Source organism: Hylobates moloch, unplaced genomic scaffold (assembly GCF_009828535.3).
Source record: "Hylobates moloch isolate HMO894 unplaced genomic scaffold, HMol_V3 SCAFFOLD_4, whole genome shotgun sequence".
Classification (NCBI taxonomy): domain Eukaryota; kingdom Metazoa; phylum Chordata; class Mammalia; order Primates; family Hylobatidae; genus Hylobates; species Hylobates moloch.
This window is the reverse complement of record NW_026652279.1, coordinates 10197908-10216146: the sequence shown is the minus strand read 5'-3', so window position 1 is coordinate 10216146 and position 18239 is coordinate 10197908. Positions and strand designations below refer to the sequence as shown.

Below are 18239 nucleotides of genomic sequence, written 5' to 3'. Positions count from 1 at the left end.
TGGGCAATGATATCATGGGTGATTTTAGTGCATGGATGTATCTCTGAAATTTTCAAAATTCCTATTATAAACATGCATTCCTAAAGATGACTTACCAGTATTAGTAATATCCAGGATAATTAGTTGGAAGCATTTCTAAGAAAAGATGATGGCTAAAATTCCACCGTATTCAATTAATATGAAACAAAACTCATTAAAAAAGTTTCTCTCTAAGCTTTAACCACATTTACTAGTGAGATAGAAAACAGATATTATCATTTAGTGAGCCTCTGACGGGAGTCAGACATTGTGCAAAAAACATTATGTAGAAGATTTTCTTAATCCTCAGCACAATCTTAAAAAGTAGAAATGTCTATAATCCCTATTTTAGAGATGAGCAAACTGAGCTTAGGAAGCAAATGTCATCCTATCAAAAATACAGACGAGGAAGCTGAGGTTAGAAAGTAAATGTCATTCTATCAAAAACGTCATTCTATCAGTAATAGGTACAGCTGTGATTCCATCTAGGTATATCAAATTTCTCAGTCCATGATGTTAATAATTACACTGAAATTTTAATTTATAGTCACACTTTATATTTAATTTTCATTTAGAGATCTAGGCCACCAAAACAATTTTGATCATAGCAACACAATAGACTTGTCTGTACATGCCAATGGATTGAAGCATTTTGGAGTAGAATGTTACCAAAAATATAAATAATCAACATGAGAATAAAGAACACTCAATACTTTATTGACTTTTGCCTGGAAGACAGAAAGGATAGCCCTTTTGTTTGAACCAACCACACCAAAGAATTCAGAGTTTCCAAAGTCGAACAAAGTTTTCCTGAAATAAAAATATTACTGTTATGTGGCTTAACTTCTCACAAATCTTAGGGCTAGATACCATTTCCCCCTCTGTCAGCATAAGCAATGCATTGCACTTTGTGTTTTGTATCCAAATCCTAAAGGCAATTCTATTTCTAGATCATTAGACGTAAAAATGAACTGGAAACAAAATGAAGATTTATAGTTAACGGCTTCAAGGCTTTCTTTGGCAAAGAACATGAGAAACCATCAGGGTTTTGTTTTATAATGCTTATTGGCTTCTAGGGCCAAAAGTTTCTTCTTTAAGAGAGAGGGAAATAGCTTTACTCATCTAACTGCCTGCCTTCCCTGCACTAGCGGTGCTCACTGTGTTGACTGCAGTGCAGAGTAAGTAAATAATCATACTGCTAGTTTTTCAACCTCAGCACCACTGACATTTTGAGCTGGAGAATTCTTTGTTGTGGGGATTCGGAGGGGCAGGGGTTGCCCTGTGCATTGCAGGATGTTCAACAGGATTCATGGCCTCTACCCCTAGGTATCAGTAGCAGCTCCCTTGTTGTGACAAATGTATAGACCCAAGTATCTCCAGACGTTACCAAATGATCCCTGGGAGAAATTGCCCCAGTTGAGAACTAGTCTCAGTATATCCCCAAACTTAACTTTTTTACATGCTTTAAAAAACAGTTTGACCTGGCCAGGTGTGGTGGCTCATGCCTGTAATCCTAGCACTTTGGTAGGCATAGGCAGGAAGGCTGCTTGAGCCCAGGAGTTCGAGACAAGCCTAGGCTACAATAGCATGACCTCATCTCTATGGAAAATAACAGAAAAATTAGGTTGAGGGAGAATGGTTGCTTGAGCCTGGGAGTGTGAGGCTGCAGTAAGCTATGATGGTGCCATGACACACCATCTGGGTAAGACAGCAAGACCTTGTCTCTAAAAAATAAAAATAAAATAGCTTGACCTTCCCAAGGCATATAATTGACAGCTGTATATGCCACATAAGCTTGCTCCTCTGGCTGTGACTAGTTGGGCAAATGTTGACACATTGGCCTAAGCTGGGCCAATCACATCTGTCTTCTCAGATAATGTATTAAGACACAGAAACTGAGTCAAATATATTTGTGCCCTGAAGCAATACAATCATGCTGAGAGAGATTAGAGTCAGTACCATAGAAGTAAAAGCCTTATATCATTCTCTAATTTATGAGAAGGTAAAAATGAAAATCTTGAAGAAAGACAGTCTACACAGGAGAGAATTAGGTAAATAGAGATCAGAGACAGTATGTTCCATGAACAAAGAAAATGAGATGACAGCTGCCTGAAGAATTTACAAATTCCACGAGGTTTGGCTGAATTTCCTATAATTGGTTCACCGAGATTCCTTTATTTTCTTAAAGTACTTCCTCTTTACTTAGCCTACCTTGAGTGTGATTCTCTTTCTAACCACCTACTGACCCACAAGGAAAATAAATACATAACATGAATCGATCTAGAAAGTGTCCTTCCTTATCTATATCTAGAGGAAGAACAATGAACACCAAAGCCAAGGGATTCAGGTTCAATGTCCTGTTATGTGAACTAAGCAGGTGACTCATTTCTTTGAGTCCTCATCCTGATTTCTTAAATAAAGGACTTGAAAATCAACTCACACCCAGCTCTAAATTAGGAAACATAAAGATGGGAGGAGAGATTTATAGTCCCTTTGCACCTTGGACTCATTGTTTCACAGCAACACATAAAATTGTCTTAAAGGTGGTGGTCTAAATTTGGTATTAGAGTCCATCATGCTGGGCTGAAGAGTCATTTGAGCAAGGGCTTATCAACCATAGGATGAAGGGAACACTATTCAACCCTTCCAAGCCTTGGTTTCTACATGTTGAAAATGGTAGATAAAAACGTATCTCCTTATGGTAATCAGCTTCCATGGTGCCCCGCAATGATCCCTGACTGCTGGTCTTCCAGCCCTTGCAGTCTACCACCACAATGAATAGGGGCTGGTGGGTATAACCTGTAGGATATTGTGGAAATAACAAAGTGTAACTTCTGAGGTGACATATAAAGGCTTCTGTATTGTTTTCTTGGATTACTCACCCTGAGGGAAGCCAGCTACCATGTTGTGAGGACACGAAGCTTTTTTTGAGAGGTTCACAAGGCAAGGAACCAAGACCACCTCTCAACAGCCATGTGAACAAGCCATCTTAAAACCATTCTGCCATATCAGTCAAACCTTCGGATCTTGACTGCAACCACATGAGAACTCTAAGCCAGAACCTCATAAGTTTAATTCGTGACACATAGAAACTGTGATGTAATGTCTTCTGTTTTAAGCTGTTAAGTTTTGGGATTTGTTCTATCACAATAGAGAAAAAATATACTGCTTTGTAGAATTGCTTGAAGGATTAAATAAAATAATGCATGAGAAGTGTTTAGCACAGGGTTTGACCCATACTGAGGACTCAGGACAATTCTATTTGTTCATCAGTTTTTCTGGAGCACCCAGAGCGGTACCTGGAATATAGTAAGTGCTCATTAAATATGTGCTGAATGAATGTTAGGTATTGTTATATTTATTATCATTATCACCATCATCATTCTCTATAGCCTCAGTCCAAAATCATTTCCCAAATGAGCTGGACCTTCATGTTTCTTGACCTGAAAAAAATTCCTTTACCCTAATTTGCTGTAAAAAAATTAAAAATAAAGCTATTTGAAACCCCAGAACCCAGAAGTTTTAGTTCATTTTGTGCTGCTATAATGGAATATCTGAGACTGAGTAATTTACAATGAACAGAAATTTATCAGCTCACAGTACTAAAGGCTCGGAAGTACAAGATCAAGGCATCAGGTAAGGGTCTTCTTGCCGCACCATCACATGATGAAAGGCAGAAAGGCAAGGGTGCAAGAGAAGTATACACTTACCCTTTGATATTAGCATTAATTCCACCCATAAGGGCAGGCTCTCTGATATGATTTGGATTTATGTCCCTTTCCAAATCTCATGTCAAATTGTAATCCCCAGTGTTGGAACAGGGGCCTGGTGAGAGGTGATTGGCTCATGGAGGCAGACTTCCCCCTTGCTGTTCTTTTGATAGTGAGTGAGTTCTCACAAGATCTGGTTGTTTAAAATTGTATAGTACCTCCCCCTTTGCTCTCTTCCTCATTTCCTGGCCATGTAAGACCTGCTTGCTCCTCCTTCACTTTCTCCCATGATTGAAAGTTTCCTGGGGCCTCCGTAGCCATGCTTCCTGTACAGCCTGTGGAGCCATGAGCCAATTAAGTCTCTTTTCTTTATAAATTACCCAGTCTCAGGTTTTTCCTTATAGCAGTGTGAGAATGGACTAATGTAGTTCTTCACAGCCCAAGCACCTCTCAAAGTTCCCACCTCTCAACGCTGCAATGGCAAGCAAATTTCAACATGGATTTTTTGGGGAAAAAACGTTCAAATGATAGCACCAGAGAAAAAAGAATTCAAACTCTGCTGAGGCTGGCAATTGTATAACTTTCTAACACTTTGGATGCACCTTGTTCATTATCTGGAACCATATTAGATAAAACAAGAAATTACATTATGTATAGTGAATGCCATGTGAACTTTTCAAGAGGTAAAACCAGGTACCTACCATCGACACAGGAAGGCCGGTTTCTTGTTGTTCCAGCCACTTTTCCCGGTAGACACGAACACTTTACTGTTTGTGATCGCTCCTCAATGCGATTCTTGTTACAACATCGGTGTGCTGCTATCACTTCACATGTCCCTCCTTCTGGCAAGAGAGAAAGAACAGGGACACTGATTAGAAATAACTCAGTGACTATTCGAGCCTCTGGGAGTACATGTAGAGGGGTTGAGGAAAGTAATTGAAATTATAGAAACAGTTTTCATGAAATATAATTATGAAAGGACTCTCTTCTACTATGTGTAATCACGGAGAGGACAGTGCTGTACTTCAAAAGCAACAAAGAATACCAATGGATAGCCCTCAATATGTGGCAATTCTGGGCTGTAGGTATTGAGAGGCAGTAAAGCAACGAATGCCTGGAACTAACACACCCAATAAAGATGCTGCCTGATTTAAATGCATATTTTGGGAACCATCTTTTGTGTTATCATCACATTTAAGATTCTCTGAGCTCTATTGACAACAGGTGACACTCCAGTGATACAGAAGCTACAGTGCCAGGAAAACTGCCCAGAAATCAGCTCTTCCTTCCACTGCCTGCCTACTCTCAAGGGGGCTAAATAGAAAGTCTATTCGGGAGATATTTCCCAAAGCTAGACTTCATTCCCAAATGAAGGAAAGAATTGCTAGAGAAAATGGGTAGGTGCTTTAAACAATGTCTCAAATTGCAGGCCTGGTCATACAGCTTGACTTAATTGTAACAGCTCATCCACGCATTCATCAGAATTTATTGGCAAACTAATGTATGTCACTCTCCGCTAGGTTCTTAGCAGGTGAGCTGCCAGCTCTGCGTAAAGGCTGGTAAGCATCCAAGTGGGTCTTTCGCCAGAAATCAGTGAAATCAGCTAAGTCAGATCTCTAGGGACACACAAAAGATACACCAAGTGACCAGAAACCAGGAATCAACTTTCTCAACATCAAGTATGGAATTCAGAATAGACCCAGACCATTTAGGATTCTTGGCATTAGGATGCAGTTGGCAAATATTCACCAAGCATTTGTTAAGCAACCTCTACATACAAATTACCTTGTGATAAACTGTATGGATGAGAATACATCCCCTGTACATAGAGGATACATATGGACACTTAGAAAACATTGTAAAAAAGAAAAGGAGGGAGAAAGGAAGGAGAGAAGACTTAAGACACAGCTTCATCCTTTCATCCTGTCCTCTGAGAACTGTGTAATGCAGAGATCCTCAGTGCAGTGGTGGCGGGGTGTGATGTTGCTCCCTCCCCCATAATAATAGCTGCTGGCCAGTTTGGAGATATTTCTAATTGTCATCATTGGTTGGAGCATACAGCTACTTGCATCTTTCAGGTAGGAAGCAGGGCTATGTTAAACATCCCACAATGCCCAGGATGGCCTCCCATAGAAAGAATGATCTGGCTCAAAAGATCGATATTGTGAAGGTGTTGAGAAACTCAGGCCTAACATGAAAGAAACATAAGAGTCTCTGATTTTGAGTAGACTAATTATGTTTCTCTCCATGGGAGGGAAGAGTTCAGGCTTTCACATCAGCCTCTTTTAGTTTGAATCTCAGCTCTGTCACTTACTGAATGCCTTAGTTTCCTCGTCTGTAAAATGGGAATAATAGTAACATCTGTATCACAGGGTTGTGTGAGTATAAACAGAGAGAACACACGTAAAGGGGTTAGTGCTGAGCCTGACATATAGTGAAGAGTCTGTATATGCTTCCTATAATAAGAATACCAGAGTGACTGGATATTATTTATATCTTTGTAGGTGCAAACAAAGGTATAAATTTGTATCTTTGGTTCCAACAAAGATATAAATAACATATTTTCTGTCTTAGAGGGATTGAAAATATGGTTTCTCCTGGAATACTCACTCCTACCTCCCATCCCTCCAACCTCCTCACTCCAACACAAATGATTTTGCCAGTTAACTCTCCTTAGAGCTCAACTCAAAGGTCAGTTCCTTAGAGAATGTTCCTCACTTCCACCATTGTTCATTCTATTAGCACCCTACACATTTCCTGTGTTTAGTTGTTCATGTCTGTGCCCCAACCAAACTGTAAGCTTGACTGGAGTCAAGGTCGTTGCTTGTTTCCTCACAGCAATGAATGGGAATTTTTGGAACAAAGGACTGGTGTGGTACAGGTATTTCTCTAGGGCAACCACCTTGGTAAGCTATACGCAGGAGTTGGAGAAGTACAAGGTAGCAAAGGACAAGAAATAAATGGCTCGTGCAAAACACTGAGTAGAAGAAACAAGGCTGCAACTTGCTCATGGAAGAGTGCCTTACTATCTCCACATGCACAACACTGGGATTCAAGTCAATGGGATAGGGCTAATCATATATTACACTCTTTAACTCAGACACCTGCAATCATGTCACTTTAGCTTATAATTGTCAGCTACAAATACCCTCGGTCAAGGCAGTAATAGCTAGTTCGACACTTCACGAAAATGCCACTAATTTTAAAGTCACCTCTTGGCTCCAATATGAGAGTGGAGCAATATTTATGATTGAAAATGGCACAAGGCACATGAAAGCTCTCAGGATGTATTTTGAATCTCATTTGATTTACAGTCAACAGACACAATGACAGACATGCCAGATCGCCTGAGTTACTGCACTGAGTTTAATAATACTGACAAGGTGGGCACTGAAGGTCCAAAGTCTGTCCCTCATGGCACTGTTGTCAAAGAGCCAAAGGAATGGTTCTCTGCTACTCTTGGAGCTTACTGCCATTTCTGGAGCTCTGATTTGCGTGCTGGATGCTGTATTAATTATACACATTCCAGCAACTTTACAAGGTATTATCCCCAGTTTACACATGAGAAGCTGAGGCTCAGAGGGGTGGAATAACTTGCCCAGAATCACATAAGTGTGACCCCAGTCTACCAGATCCCAAAACTCATGCTTTTTGCATCTTTTCACAAGTTGTTGTTCCTTGTGGTTGAAAAACTTCCAAGAAAATGTTTGACACTTGGCTTAGAAAGGTTATCAAGGTTAAATATCCAAGCCACCCCTCCTCCCCTAGTTGTGACTCTGACCTTATTTGTTTTGTTTGTTTGTTTGTTTTGAGATGGCGTTTCGCTCTTGTTGCCCAGGCAGGAGAGCAACGGCGTGATCTCGGCTCACTGCAACCTCTCCCTCCCAGGTTCAAGTGATTCTCTTGCCTCAAGGCTCCCAAGCAGCTGGGATTACAGGCATGCACCACCATGCCCAACTAATTTTTTTGTATTTTTAGTAGAGACAGGGTTTCTCCATGTCGGTCAGGATGATCTTGAATTCCCGACCTGAGGTGATCCACCCATCTCGGCCTCCCAGAGTGCTGGGATCACCGGTGTGAGCCACCGCGCCCCGCCGATTTGTTATGACTCTGTCTCTCCTTGCCTTTCCTCCACGGACACTGGTCACTTTGACAGTTACTGCATGAGCACCCCAGGCATGTCCCCCATGAGGGTCACTGTATCACCTGAGACACACTCCCAACAGATCTCTGGCTCACCCACTCCCCACTCCATCATTGCTCAAATGTCACTTAATCAGAGGCACACTTGATTTGTCTGCTTAAAATAAATCATACTCTCCTTAGCAAGCATTCATGAGCTCCCTTGCTTTATGTCCCCTCACCCCCTGCCCCCAACACCTGTAATTTTCAAACACAATATACAATTTCTCATGACATTATTGTCCGCGTGTCCCATTGGAAATCAAACTCCTCCAGAACATGGATTCTTATTGTTTTATGTATTCAACAATGTCTCACATATTATTATCAAGGTTTAAAATGTGCTTTTAACACGTATTTCATTTAATTTTCAAAGTAGTTGAAAGATGGAGATAGAATTATTGTTATTTCCATTTTCTAGAGATGATGCAGACTTAGAGCAAGCAATACAGCCATGCAACCAATGGTAATAACAATAATATCAAAGAAACTAATCATTTATTGAGTTTTTCCTATGTGCCCAATACCATAATAAACACATCACAAATCTTTATTTTACAGGAGAAGCAAATGAGACCAAGAGTGACTTAGAAACTTGCCCATGTTTCAACCTACAGCATGGGAGAAAAAATTTACACTCTACCCATCTGACAAAGGGCTAATATCCAGAATCCACAAAGAACTTAAACAAATTTACAAGAAAAAAATCAAACAAACCCATCAAAAAGTGGGTGAAGGATATGAACAGACACTTCTCAAAGAAGACATTTATGCAGCCAACAGACGCATTGAAAAAATGCTCATCATCACTGGCCGTCAGAGAAATGTAAATCAAAACCACAATGAGATGCCATCTCACACCAGTTAGAATGGCCATCATTAAAAAGTCAGCAAACAACAGGTGCTGGAGAGGATGAGGAGAAATAGGAACACTTTTACACTGTTGGTGGGACTGTAAACTAGTTCAACCACTGTGGAAGTCAGTGTGGCAATTCCTCAAGGATCTAGAACTAGAAATACCATTTGACCCAGCCATCCCATTACTGGGCATATAACCAAAGGATTATAAATCATGCTGCTATAAAGACATATGCACACGTTTACTGTGACACTATTCACAACAGCAAACACTTGGAACCAACCCAAATGTCCATCAATGATAGACTGGATTAAGAAAATGTGGCACATATACACCATGGACTACTATGCAGCCATAAAAAACGATGAGTTCATGTCCTTTGTAGGGACATGGATGAAGGTGGAAACCACCATTCTGAGGAAACTATCACAAGGACAGAAAACCAAACACAGCATGTTCTCACTCATAGGTGAGAATTGAACACTGAGAACACTTGGACAGTCCATCAATGATAGACTGGATTAAGAAAATGTGGCACATATACACCATGGAATACTATGCAGCCATAAAAAACGATGAGTTCGTGTCCTTTGTAGGGACATGGATGAAGGTGGAAACCATCATTCTGAGGAAACTATCACAAGGATAGAAAACCAAACACAGCATGTTCTCACTCATAGGTGAGAATTGAACACTGAGAACACTTGGACATGGGTGGGGGGAACATCCCACACTGGGGCCTGTTGTGGGGTGGGTAGAGGGGGGAGGGATAGCATTAGGAGATATACCTAATTTAAATGACGAGTTAATGGATGCAGCACACCAACATGGCACATGTATACATATGTAATAAACCTGCACGTTGTGCACATGTACCGTAGAACTTAAAGTATAATAATAATAATAATAAAACATATATCCAAATTTAAAATGCAAAAGAAAAAAAAGAAAAGAAACTTGCCCATGTTTTACCTAGCAAGGAGCCAACAGCATTGACACCAGAACCCAGACCCTCACCCCATATACAGTACTCTTTCCCCTGTCCCACCCTGACAGAAGAGCTTGGTAACTGGGAGATGACGAATGCTCCATTTTCATTAAAGACTTGTATATAAAGTCCGTGACCCCAGGCCATATCTTTCTTAGGCTCACAGATGGTGGATTTGCACACAGGAGGCCAGGAAGGTGTTGCTCTAAATAACAGGCTCATCAGTTTTGACAAGTTTGAACTATGGCCTCAATAACACATGTTGCTCAGGTACACTGGTGCAGAGCCCAGAACTAGGTCTTGGTGGACACAGTGGAACCCCACAGGACCCCAACAGTTGGAAGATCTGATTGGCCCATCATACTCAAATCTCATTCCCAAAGTTTACATTGTAACAGACCTAGCCATAGTCAAATGGAGCAATTTAATCTTTCAATCTATCCTGCTCATGGAAGCCTGGGTTTGTATTTAAAAAGTAAAAATATTAGATCTTTGGCAGGAAAAGTCACACTTACATAACTTTGCTCTGAAGATACGTTTTGTGGGGCTTTACGGATTATCCAAGGGGGGCTCAGTTACCTCCACTCTAAGAAAGGAGATATTCTATTTTTAAAATTCAGTATAATAATCTATTCTTTACAGAGATTCTTCTGCTAAGGAAAAAGTGAAATCAATCATACTTAGGTGATTATCAGCTATCTAAAGGTAGTATTAAATGACAAATATTTGATTGATACATTATTAACTAAAGGCTAGGCTTTATTCAGATTCTTTTAGCTTTTACATAATATACTTTCCTGTTTCAGGGTCCCATCAAAGATATCACATTACATTTAGATGGGTAGATGATTTAAGAAAATGAAAAATGAATAACAAATCTGCCATGGATTTTTGCATGATCAAATAATATGGAACCTAACCGAGAAGGGTGTATGCCTTTGGTATAGCAGAGTATATATATAGAGTATAGTAAGCTTGTAAAATACACACCTTCCCCCATTCATATGTGTTTTGTACTTCTTGGCTATGTCAAGAGCCCACCTATACTTGGGCCCACCCATGATACAGTGAGAAGGTGATCAAATTCTATGAGGACATAAAAGGACATAAAATTCCTATTATAACCCAGAGATAAAATTTTTCAAGACTCCCTCAGACAAAAAGCTTCTACTTATCTATTGTCCCCATCAGCTGGCTTCTCGGAAAAGGAGAGAGGAAACCAAAATGTCTCCCAGAGTTGCTCCCAATGAAAGGGAGGAGTTAAGTTTGTCACACCCTTTCTGGAAATTAGAAAATGTCCATTTTAATCCAGTGTATTTGCATTTTAAGGTTTACCTTGTGAACTATCCTTTCAAACTTAACTGCCAGGGTCATTTCAAAATGATAATATTTGTCATGGAAATATCTTTCAGACTTTTCCTTGGTGTCAGTGCCTATCCATTTCTAAATTTCATCTCAATCCAAGCCAAAATGATTTCAAGATGGTCTATGGTTTCTCAAAGCTAAGTCATCTAAATGCTTCCTTAGAAAATGCAGCTTTTTTTTTTTTTCTTATGGAAAATGGTATCTTTTTTGGATTTCACCCAGGATCTGTAGATCTAAAAAACAAGACAGATGAAGTAACCTATTATCTAATGGCAGAGGATATAGAATAAAGAACAGGCTAGCATGGAGGTTATTTGTACTATTCAGATTTTCCAGATTATTGTTTCTGTTATCAGTTAATCTGCAGAAAACATATATCTAAAATATCTATAAAATTAGCCCAAAACCCTACATCTAGCATTATAAGGGATCCCATTTTTCTTTCCAACTAGGAGGTAAATGCCGTAATTATCTGGCTAATGCACACCGATCTGGAAAAGTTAGATGTGTTAAATGTACTCTGCTTCCCAGTTCTCTTTCTGCCACAGATCTTCAAAACAGTGGCCTTTCTTCTCATTCCTTTTGCCCATGTTGGCCTTGGTGTTAAGGGGAAGGGCCCCTGCAAAAAAAAAGAGCTCCATGGGGCATCTCTCTAGTTTCCCATCTGCTCTTTTCTCTTGGGTTTGTCAGAGCCCTGAATACATTATCAAACCTATTTTTAACAGGAAAAGAAAGTTTCTAATATCCAAAAAAGAGAAAAAGATAGCATTTCAAAATTATTTCCAGCAGCAGCAACTCTGAGCTGGAGAAGTTAAAAAAATGCCAAGTCCAACATGCTCCTAGCAATGACCCCACCTTCCCAGCTCAATGCATCACTGTCTTGACCTGTACAAGTGAGGAAACAAGGAAGATAAATTGATAAGGATAATGTTTCTTTTAAAAGGGTCCCCACTGGTGACAATTATGTGTCATGATGGAAAGGGAAGAAGAGGTTAGGAATGACTGGCAGGCAGATGACTAAAAGCTTGACAACTGGCATTGTAAGTCAGGGTTTGCCCCCAGATCTGATATTTAATAGAAATAGCTCATATCAACCAACTGGATCACTCTGGGCTACAAACTGGGTCAACTTTTTAGAATGGACACCTATGGGAACTTGAAAATGTCCAGTCCTTTTCATCTGCCAGGGAATTGGACATTTAGTAATATCTTCTGCTGTTGGTGATTGTATTAGTCTGTTTTCACACTGCTATAAAGATACTACCTGAGACTGGGTAATTTATAAATAAAAGAGGTTTAACTGGATCACAGTTCCGCATGACTTGGGAGGCCTCAGGAAACTTACAATCAGGGTAGAGTGTGAAGGGAAAGCAAGTACCTTCTTAAAAACGTGGCAGGAGAGAGAGTGCAGGGGAAACGGCAACTTTTAAAATCACCAGATTTTATGAGAACTCCCCCACCATCATGAGAACAGCATGGGGAAACCACCCTCATGATCCAATCACCTCCAACCAGGCCCCTCTCTTGACATGTGGGGATTACAATTCGAGATGTGATTTGTGTGGGGACATAGTGCCAAACCATATCTATCAGTGGTTTCATGTCCAAGACCAAGCATAGCCAAACAATTCAAAATTATCACAACAGCAGGTTTTCTGGGAAAGAAGAAAAGATGCTAAGGGGGGAGTGTAAATTGGAATAGAGAGAATTGCTTTAAAAATAAAAAGAGATGGAATGTAAGCCTAAGCCCTGTACATGTACGTGTGTGTGGGTATTGCTGTAGTGGCCTTCCTGAACCATACTGTGAGTTATATTCTCCTGTATATGAGCCGACATCTCCTACATAATTCTTGTACAATAATATTTATAGTGGGCATGATTTTGATTTTTTAAAAATAATGTCTTGCTTTTCCTATAAGGAAGAATGACAACAATTTTTTTCTCTTTTACCACTATTCCAGTACTAAGCTTGAAATGTGGCACTTGTTTGGTCTGTAAATAGTTGTTGAATGAATCTTTTCCTCAAAGACTCACTTTTTACCCCCATTATATGTTCTCTTAGCAAGCTGAACTTTTCTTTTTCAGCATAACTCCTAACTGGAATTATGGGCTTGTTGTCTAGCCTGTTTGGCTGGGCACTGCACCCTGGCAGGGGGACCACATCTTGTTTAATTCTTTATCTCTTATGCCTGGAATAATAGCGGGCAGTCATTTACTAAATGATTAAATGACTGAATGATGAAAGGAAGGAAGGAAGGAAGGAAAGAAAGAGAGGAAGGGAAGAATAGATGGAATGTAAAGGGAAAGAAAAGGAAAATAGAAAGGAACAGTAGAAGAAGAAAGATAGAATATATAAATTAATCCTTTTTTGGGAACTTTTTCTGAATATCCATTATGTGGATATTTTCACAAAGATGAATTTGAATGACAAGTGTGTGCTTTTGCAAAGATGAGAACTTCCAATATAGCTTCTAGAGAAATCAACTTGGGATTTTGGTTTGGGATAGAGTCAAAACATACAAAGGTAAAGCTTTTTACTCTAAGTGAAATAGCTTTAAAAAGAAATAGCAATTAAAAGTAACTATGAGGAAACTTCAGTTCTCATTAATAGGCCAGGACACATGCTTATAGCGAAAGGCAACTTTTGGAGAAAATGAATAAACCGTATTTAAGGAAAGTTAAGACGGACGTGATTATTAGAATCCTTGCATTTCCACTTTATTACAAACGATTCCTTTCTTTAAAAGCTGTAATATGTAAGAAAAATCACAAATGTTTTTCAGAGTCACTTTTACAGGACGTTTTGATCAAGGTTTTAGAAATAGCTTTTTTGGAATTCATCGCAGCCGATGTCAGAAATGCATATTTAAGACTGTGTTAAAAATGCTTTATTGACCAAATGGACTGGAAAGAAGCTCTGAGTGTCTTTGTCTGTAAATCATTGACAAGAGAGACACTAATGGATCTTCAAGCATGTTTTGGTTGAGGAGGGCAAAATAGCTGCTTGATTTGTTTAAGCTTGAGATTAAAAAATTCCCATCCTCTCTCTCCCAGGGTCCTCAGGTATGTAGAGGAAAAAAGTAGGAAAAAGGAAGAAATTCTGGGCAGGACAACCATGTTTGAGGGAGGGTAGCATAAGGGATAGGATCACAGATTCCAGAGCCAGGCTGCCGAGACTCAAGTCCTGGGTCTGCTGCTTCCTATTATGTTCCATTCTATATTTCAAGGTTCTCATCTGTAGAATGTGGATGACAGCATCAACTTCACAGGGTTGTTTTAAGAACTACACTATTGCCTAGCTGGGTCAATGGTCTCGGCTTCAGAATAGGGTTGAGGGAGATCCAAAGGGGATTTAGGTCAAGAATATTGCATCCTATAGTGAACAGTAGACAGATTATAGCTATTTTTCTAAGCCTTATTTCATTGCAATTCTTATCCTAATCACAGTAGAATACAACTTATTTATTTTAGATGTTAGCTCAGGGAAGCTGAAGGGCATTGATGTTGTGATTCAGTTTCCAGAGACTAACTTTGACATCCAGGGTGAATGCCCTGGATTGCAATAATTGCAATAATTCTTATACTTAACAGGTATAAGAATTAAATAAATACAGGCAAAGTGATTATAATAATACCTGGTTCAGAGTAGGCATGAAAATTTACTCTGATATTACTAATACTATTGAAATTATAATCTTTGACCAGGTCAGAATTGTTGTCGAGAAAAATATAACTCTTATTTTTTCCCTTTTTTCACCAATATGGACTACTCCTCACTCTTATCTTTCTACTCTCATTCCAGGCTAATCACGGAAAAACTACACTTAGGCATCATTATCTCCCTGAAATAAAATTGCTAAAAGTAAAGTAATACCACAATCAACTCAACACCCGCACACTAGATTTCTTCATTTTTTAAAAGAAGAAAATGGCTTATACATTGGATATGTTGAAACTCTACTGCAGAAAAAATTGTTAGTAACTGGTCTACCCCCATGAAAATACATTTTACTCAAAGATGCACCAATGAGGTTACAAGAACACACTTGATTCCTTACTGCTCTTTATATATTGTGGAACTTTTACTCTTTCCCAACAAGGATGCATCAGAGAGCGTGAGGAAAAGGAACTCATGTAATGGATTGGACATCAGACTGCCTTTGGGCTACTCTCAGATCTGCCTTTAAATTTTTGTTAAAATAAGGCTGAGGATATATCTCCATTTTTCTGTTCTTTGTCCTCAAATTTGCTTGCTTGATGTAGACTTTCCTTCAATACATTCCAAATAAATGCAATCTCAGAAATGAAACAACTGAAGGGGAAATTTCTTCCTCAAAGTGGGGCATTCACCCTGGATGTCAACATAAGTCTCTGGAAACTGAATCACAGCTTCCCTGAGCCAACATCTAAAATGAATAAGTTGTATTCTACCATGATTAGGACAATAATGGAAATGAAATAAGGCTTAGAAAAATAGGTCTGTCTACGTTCATTCTAGGGTGCGATATTCTTGACTTAAATCCCCTTTGGATCTCCCTCGACCGTATTCTTAACCCAAGACCATTGACCCAGCTAGGCAATAGTTGATCAGGCATTCCTTCACCAGTGCTATCCTTTAGGGCTGAGAATGACATGGAAACAATTTCTAGAACAGACATAGGCCATGCTATTTTATATGAATAACTCCTCTGGCTATACTAATTTTTCTAAAATTATATAAAACACTGACATAAAAGATTGAATATACTAATATCTAGTATAATTTTGAATAATTAACATCACTTTGGTTACTAGCTGGATGATTTGGAGCAAGGTGTAACCTCTAAACCCTCGTCCCTCTAAGCAAAATGCCTAAATTTAATGGATACTGTGAGCATTGGAAAATGTATATGAAAAGTAATTAATAAATCGAGCAGCACATAGTAGGTATACTATAAATAAGGGCTGCCATTCTCCTTGTTATTAATATAAAAATTGAAACCCAATTTCAAAGACAACACTGGAGGACGACGAAAGGGCAGAATTCTGAAAGGCTGGAAAACGGAGTCATTTGCCTTTTAGGTTCCAGGTTCCAAAGACCCCAAATTTCTGAGCCCTTCCTGCAATGGTGGGTGGCCTAATGTGCTCTTTCCATTGCAAACTCACTTTGTCTAGTCTTTTTTTTTTTTTTTTTGAGATAAGGTCTCACTCCATTGCCTAGGTTGGAGTGCAGTGGCATGATCACAGCTCACTACAGCCTTGACCTCTAGGCTCAACTAATCCTCCCACCTCAGCCTCCCAAGTAGCTGGAACTGCAAGCACATGCCACTGTGCTTGGCTAATGTTTTGATTTGTATTTTTGTAGAGATGGGTGTCTCCCTTTGTACTCCTTTTGTATTACTCCTAGGTTACAAACCATGCTGGTCTCGATCTCCTAGGTTCAAGCAATCCTCCCGTTCTCAAGTGATCCTCCCACCTCAGCCTCCCAAAGTGCTGGAATTACAGGTTTGAGCCACCGTGCCTGGCCTCACTTTGTCTACTCCTACCTCTTTATTCATTTTTGTTCTCTGTTTCTTTATAACATTTATTTAATGATGTACAAGCAGGAATACATGCTGAGAAAGAAGCCCAAAAATAATCATTAACTTCTTTTTATTCTCTTAAAATGAGATTCTTCCATTATTGTTCATAGATAAGTGTAATGGATGTTAAAACGGACATGGGTTGTGATTACACACAAACTCCTTTATGAAGATATAAAGGTACAGTCAACAAAATAAAGCAGACACTGCAATATGACTCCAAATCCATCACTTCTAAACCATAACTATTTTATGATATTTCTTTTCTCCAGCTAAATGAAAAAAATGCCATTGGAATTTTTTTCCAATGGAAAAAATGGAACAACATTTTTGAGTTGGCTCAGAAGTGAGGATGAAAAGATCAAGACAAAATTTGAGATACTCAAGGAAGAAGTGGCTGTAAAATACTGTCCATTTTAGGGCCAGATGCCCATCAGTGGGTCCTCTTGCTGAGCCATAAACTGATCTCAAACTGCAAATCCACCCAACTCCTGACCTCATGATCTGCCCGCTTCGGCCTCCCAAAGTGCTGGGATTATAGGCATGAGCCACCACACCCAGCCCTTTCTCGTTTTTGGTCCTATAGGAGAACTGCCCATAAACCCATAGATGTTAGATTTTACTTTCCTCTATGGGCCACTTACTAACCACCTCCTAAATAAACTGTTAAATGTTTTGGAAATTTGTTATACAGACACTAAAATTAGTGTTTTGCTTACGTCTAGCATATTCCATAATTGAGGATTTTGTGAAGAAATTGTCTCTACAGCATCAATGAATGGCATTCTTTTAAATCTCAGCAGGTCTGTGAGTGGTAGGATGGTTGAGAGCATAGTGTTTGAGATTGAATTTTGGGGTCATTGACTGGGTTTCAACTGCTTCCACCCTTTATTAGCTGGATTTATCTCAGGAAAATCATACAAACCTTCTATTCTTAGTCTCTTCATCTGTAAAATGGGGAAAATAGCACTATAATACTTTCATCATGAGGTTGTTGAGAGGATGAATGAGTAAACACACGGAAACCACTTGGAAGAGTGTGGGAGTACAGGAGCAATGTGTTTGCTCTGATGCTGTTGCTATTATTAGTATTAGCTGGAGAAGCCATTAGGGATGCCAACGACTGTCTCCTCCTCCTGGGCTTATGGTAGTTACTGACCTCCTTGTGGGAGGAGGAGGCATTGACTGTTTTTAGTCAACTGGGTATTAACAGACTTGACATATCACTACCAAGCCGAGCTTTTAATTGCCTGTGCAAGACCTTCCAGGGCTCTCTTCCTGCTGGTGTGGCAGCCAGTGGTATTTCAGATCAAGGATCAACAAACTTTTTCCATCAACATCCAGATTACAAACATTTTCAGCTTTGTGGGCCATGTGGTCTCTGGAGCAACTACCAAACTTTGCTGTTATATCACAAATGCAGCCTCAAATGATACATAAACAAATTAGCGTACCTGTATGTCAATAATATTTATGGAAACTGAAACTTGAATTTGTGTGATTTTTATGTGTCAGAATTTCCAGCCATTTAAAGGGTAAAGATCATTTTTAGCTTG

The 18239-nt window shown here is 39.4% G+C and overlaps 1 protein-coding gene across 2 annotated transcripts in view; it reads right to left on the bottom strand.

The window, feature by feature from the left end:
- Positions 1-18239, bottom strand: part of TAFA1 (TAFA chemokine like family member 1) — a 532844-nt gene that overhangs the window by 120014 nt on the left and 394591 nt on the right. Inside the window, exon 3 of one of the 2 annotated variants that reach the window (XM_032149465.2) lies at positions 4430-4570. In XM_032149465.2, the coding sequence (XP_032005356.1) occupies positions 4430-4570 (141 nt within the window). The remainder of the gene's footprint in view (positions 1-4429; positions 4571-18239) is intronic. The other variant, XM_032149467.2, reaches the window with a different exon arrangement.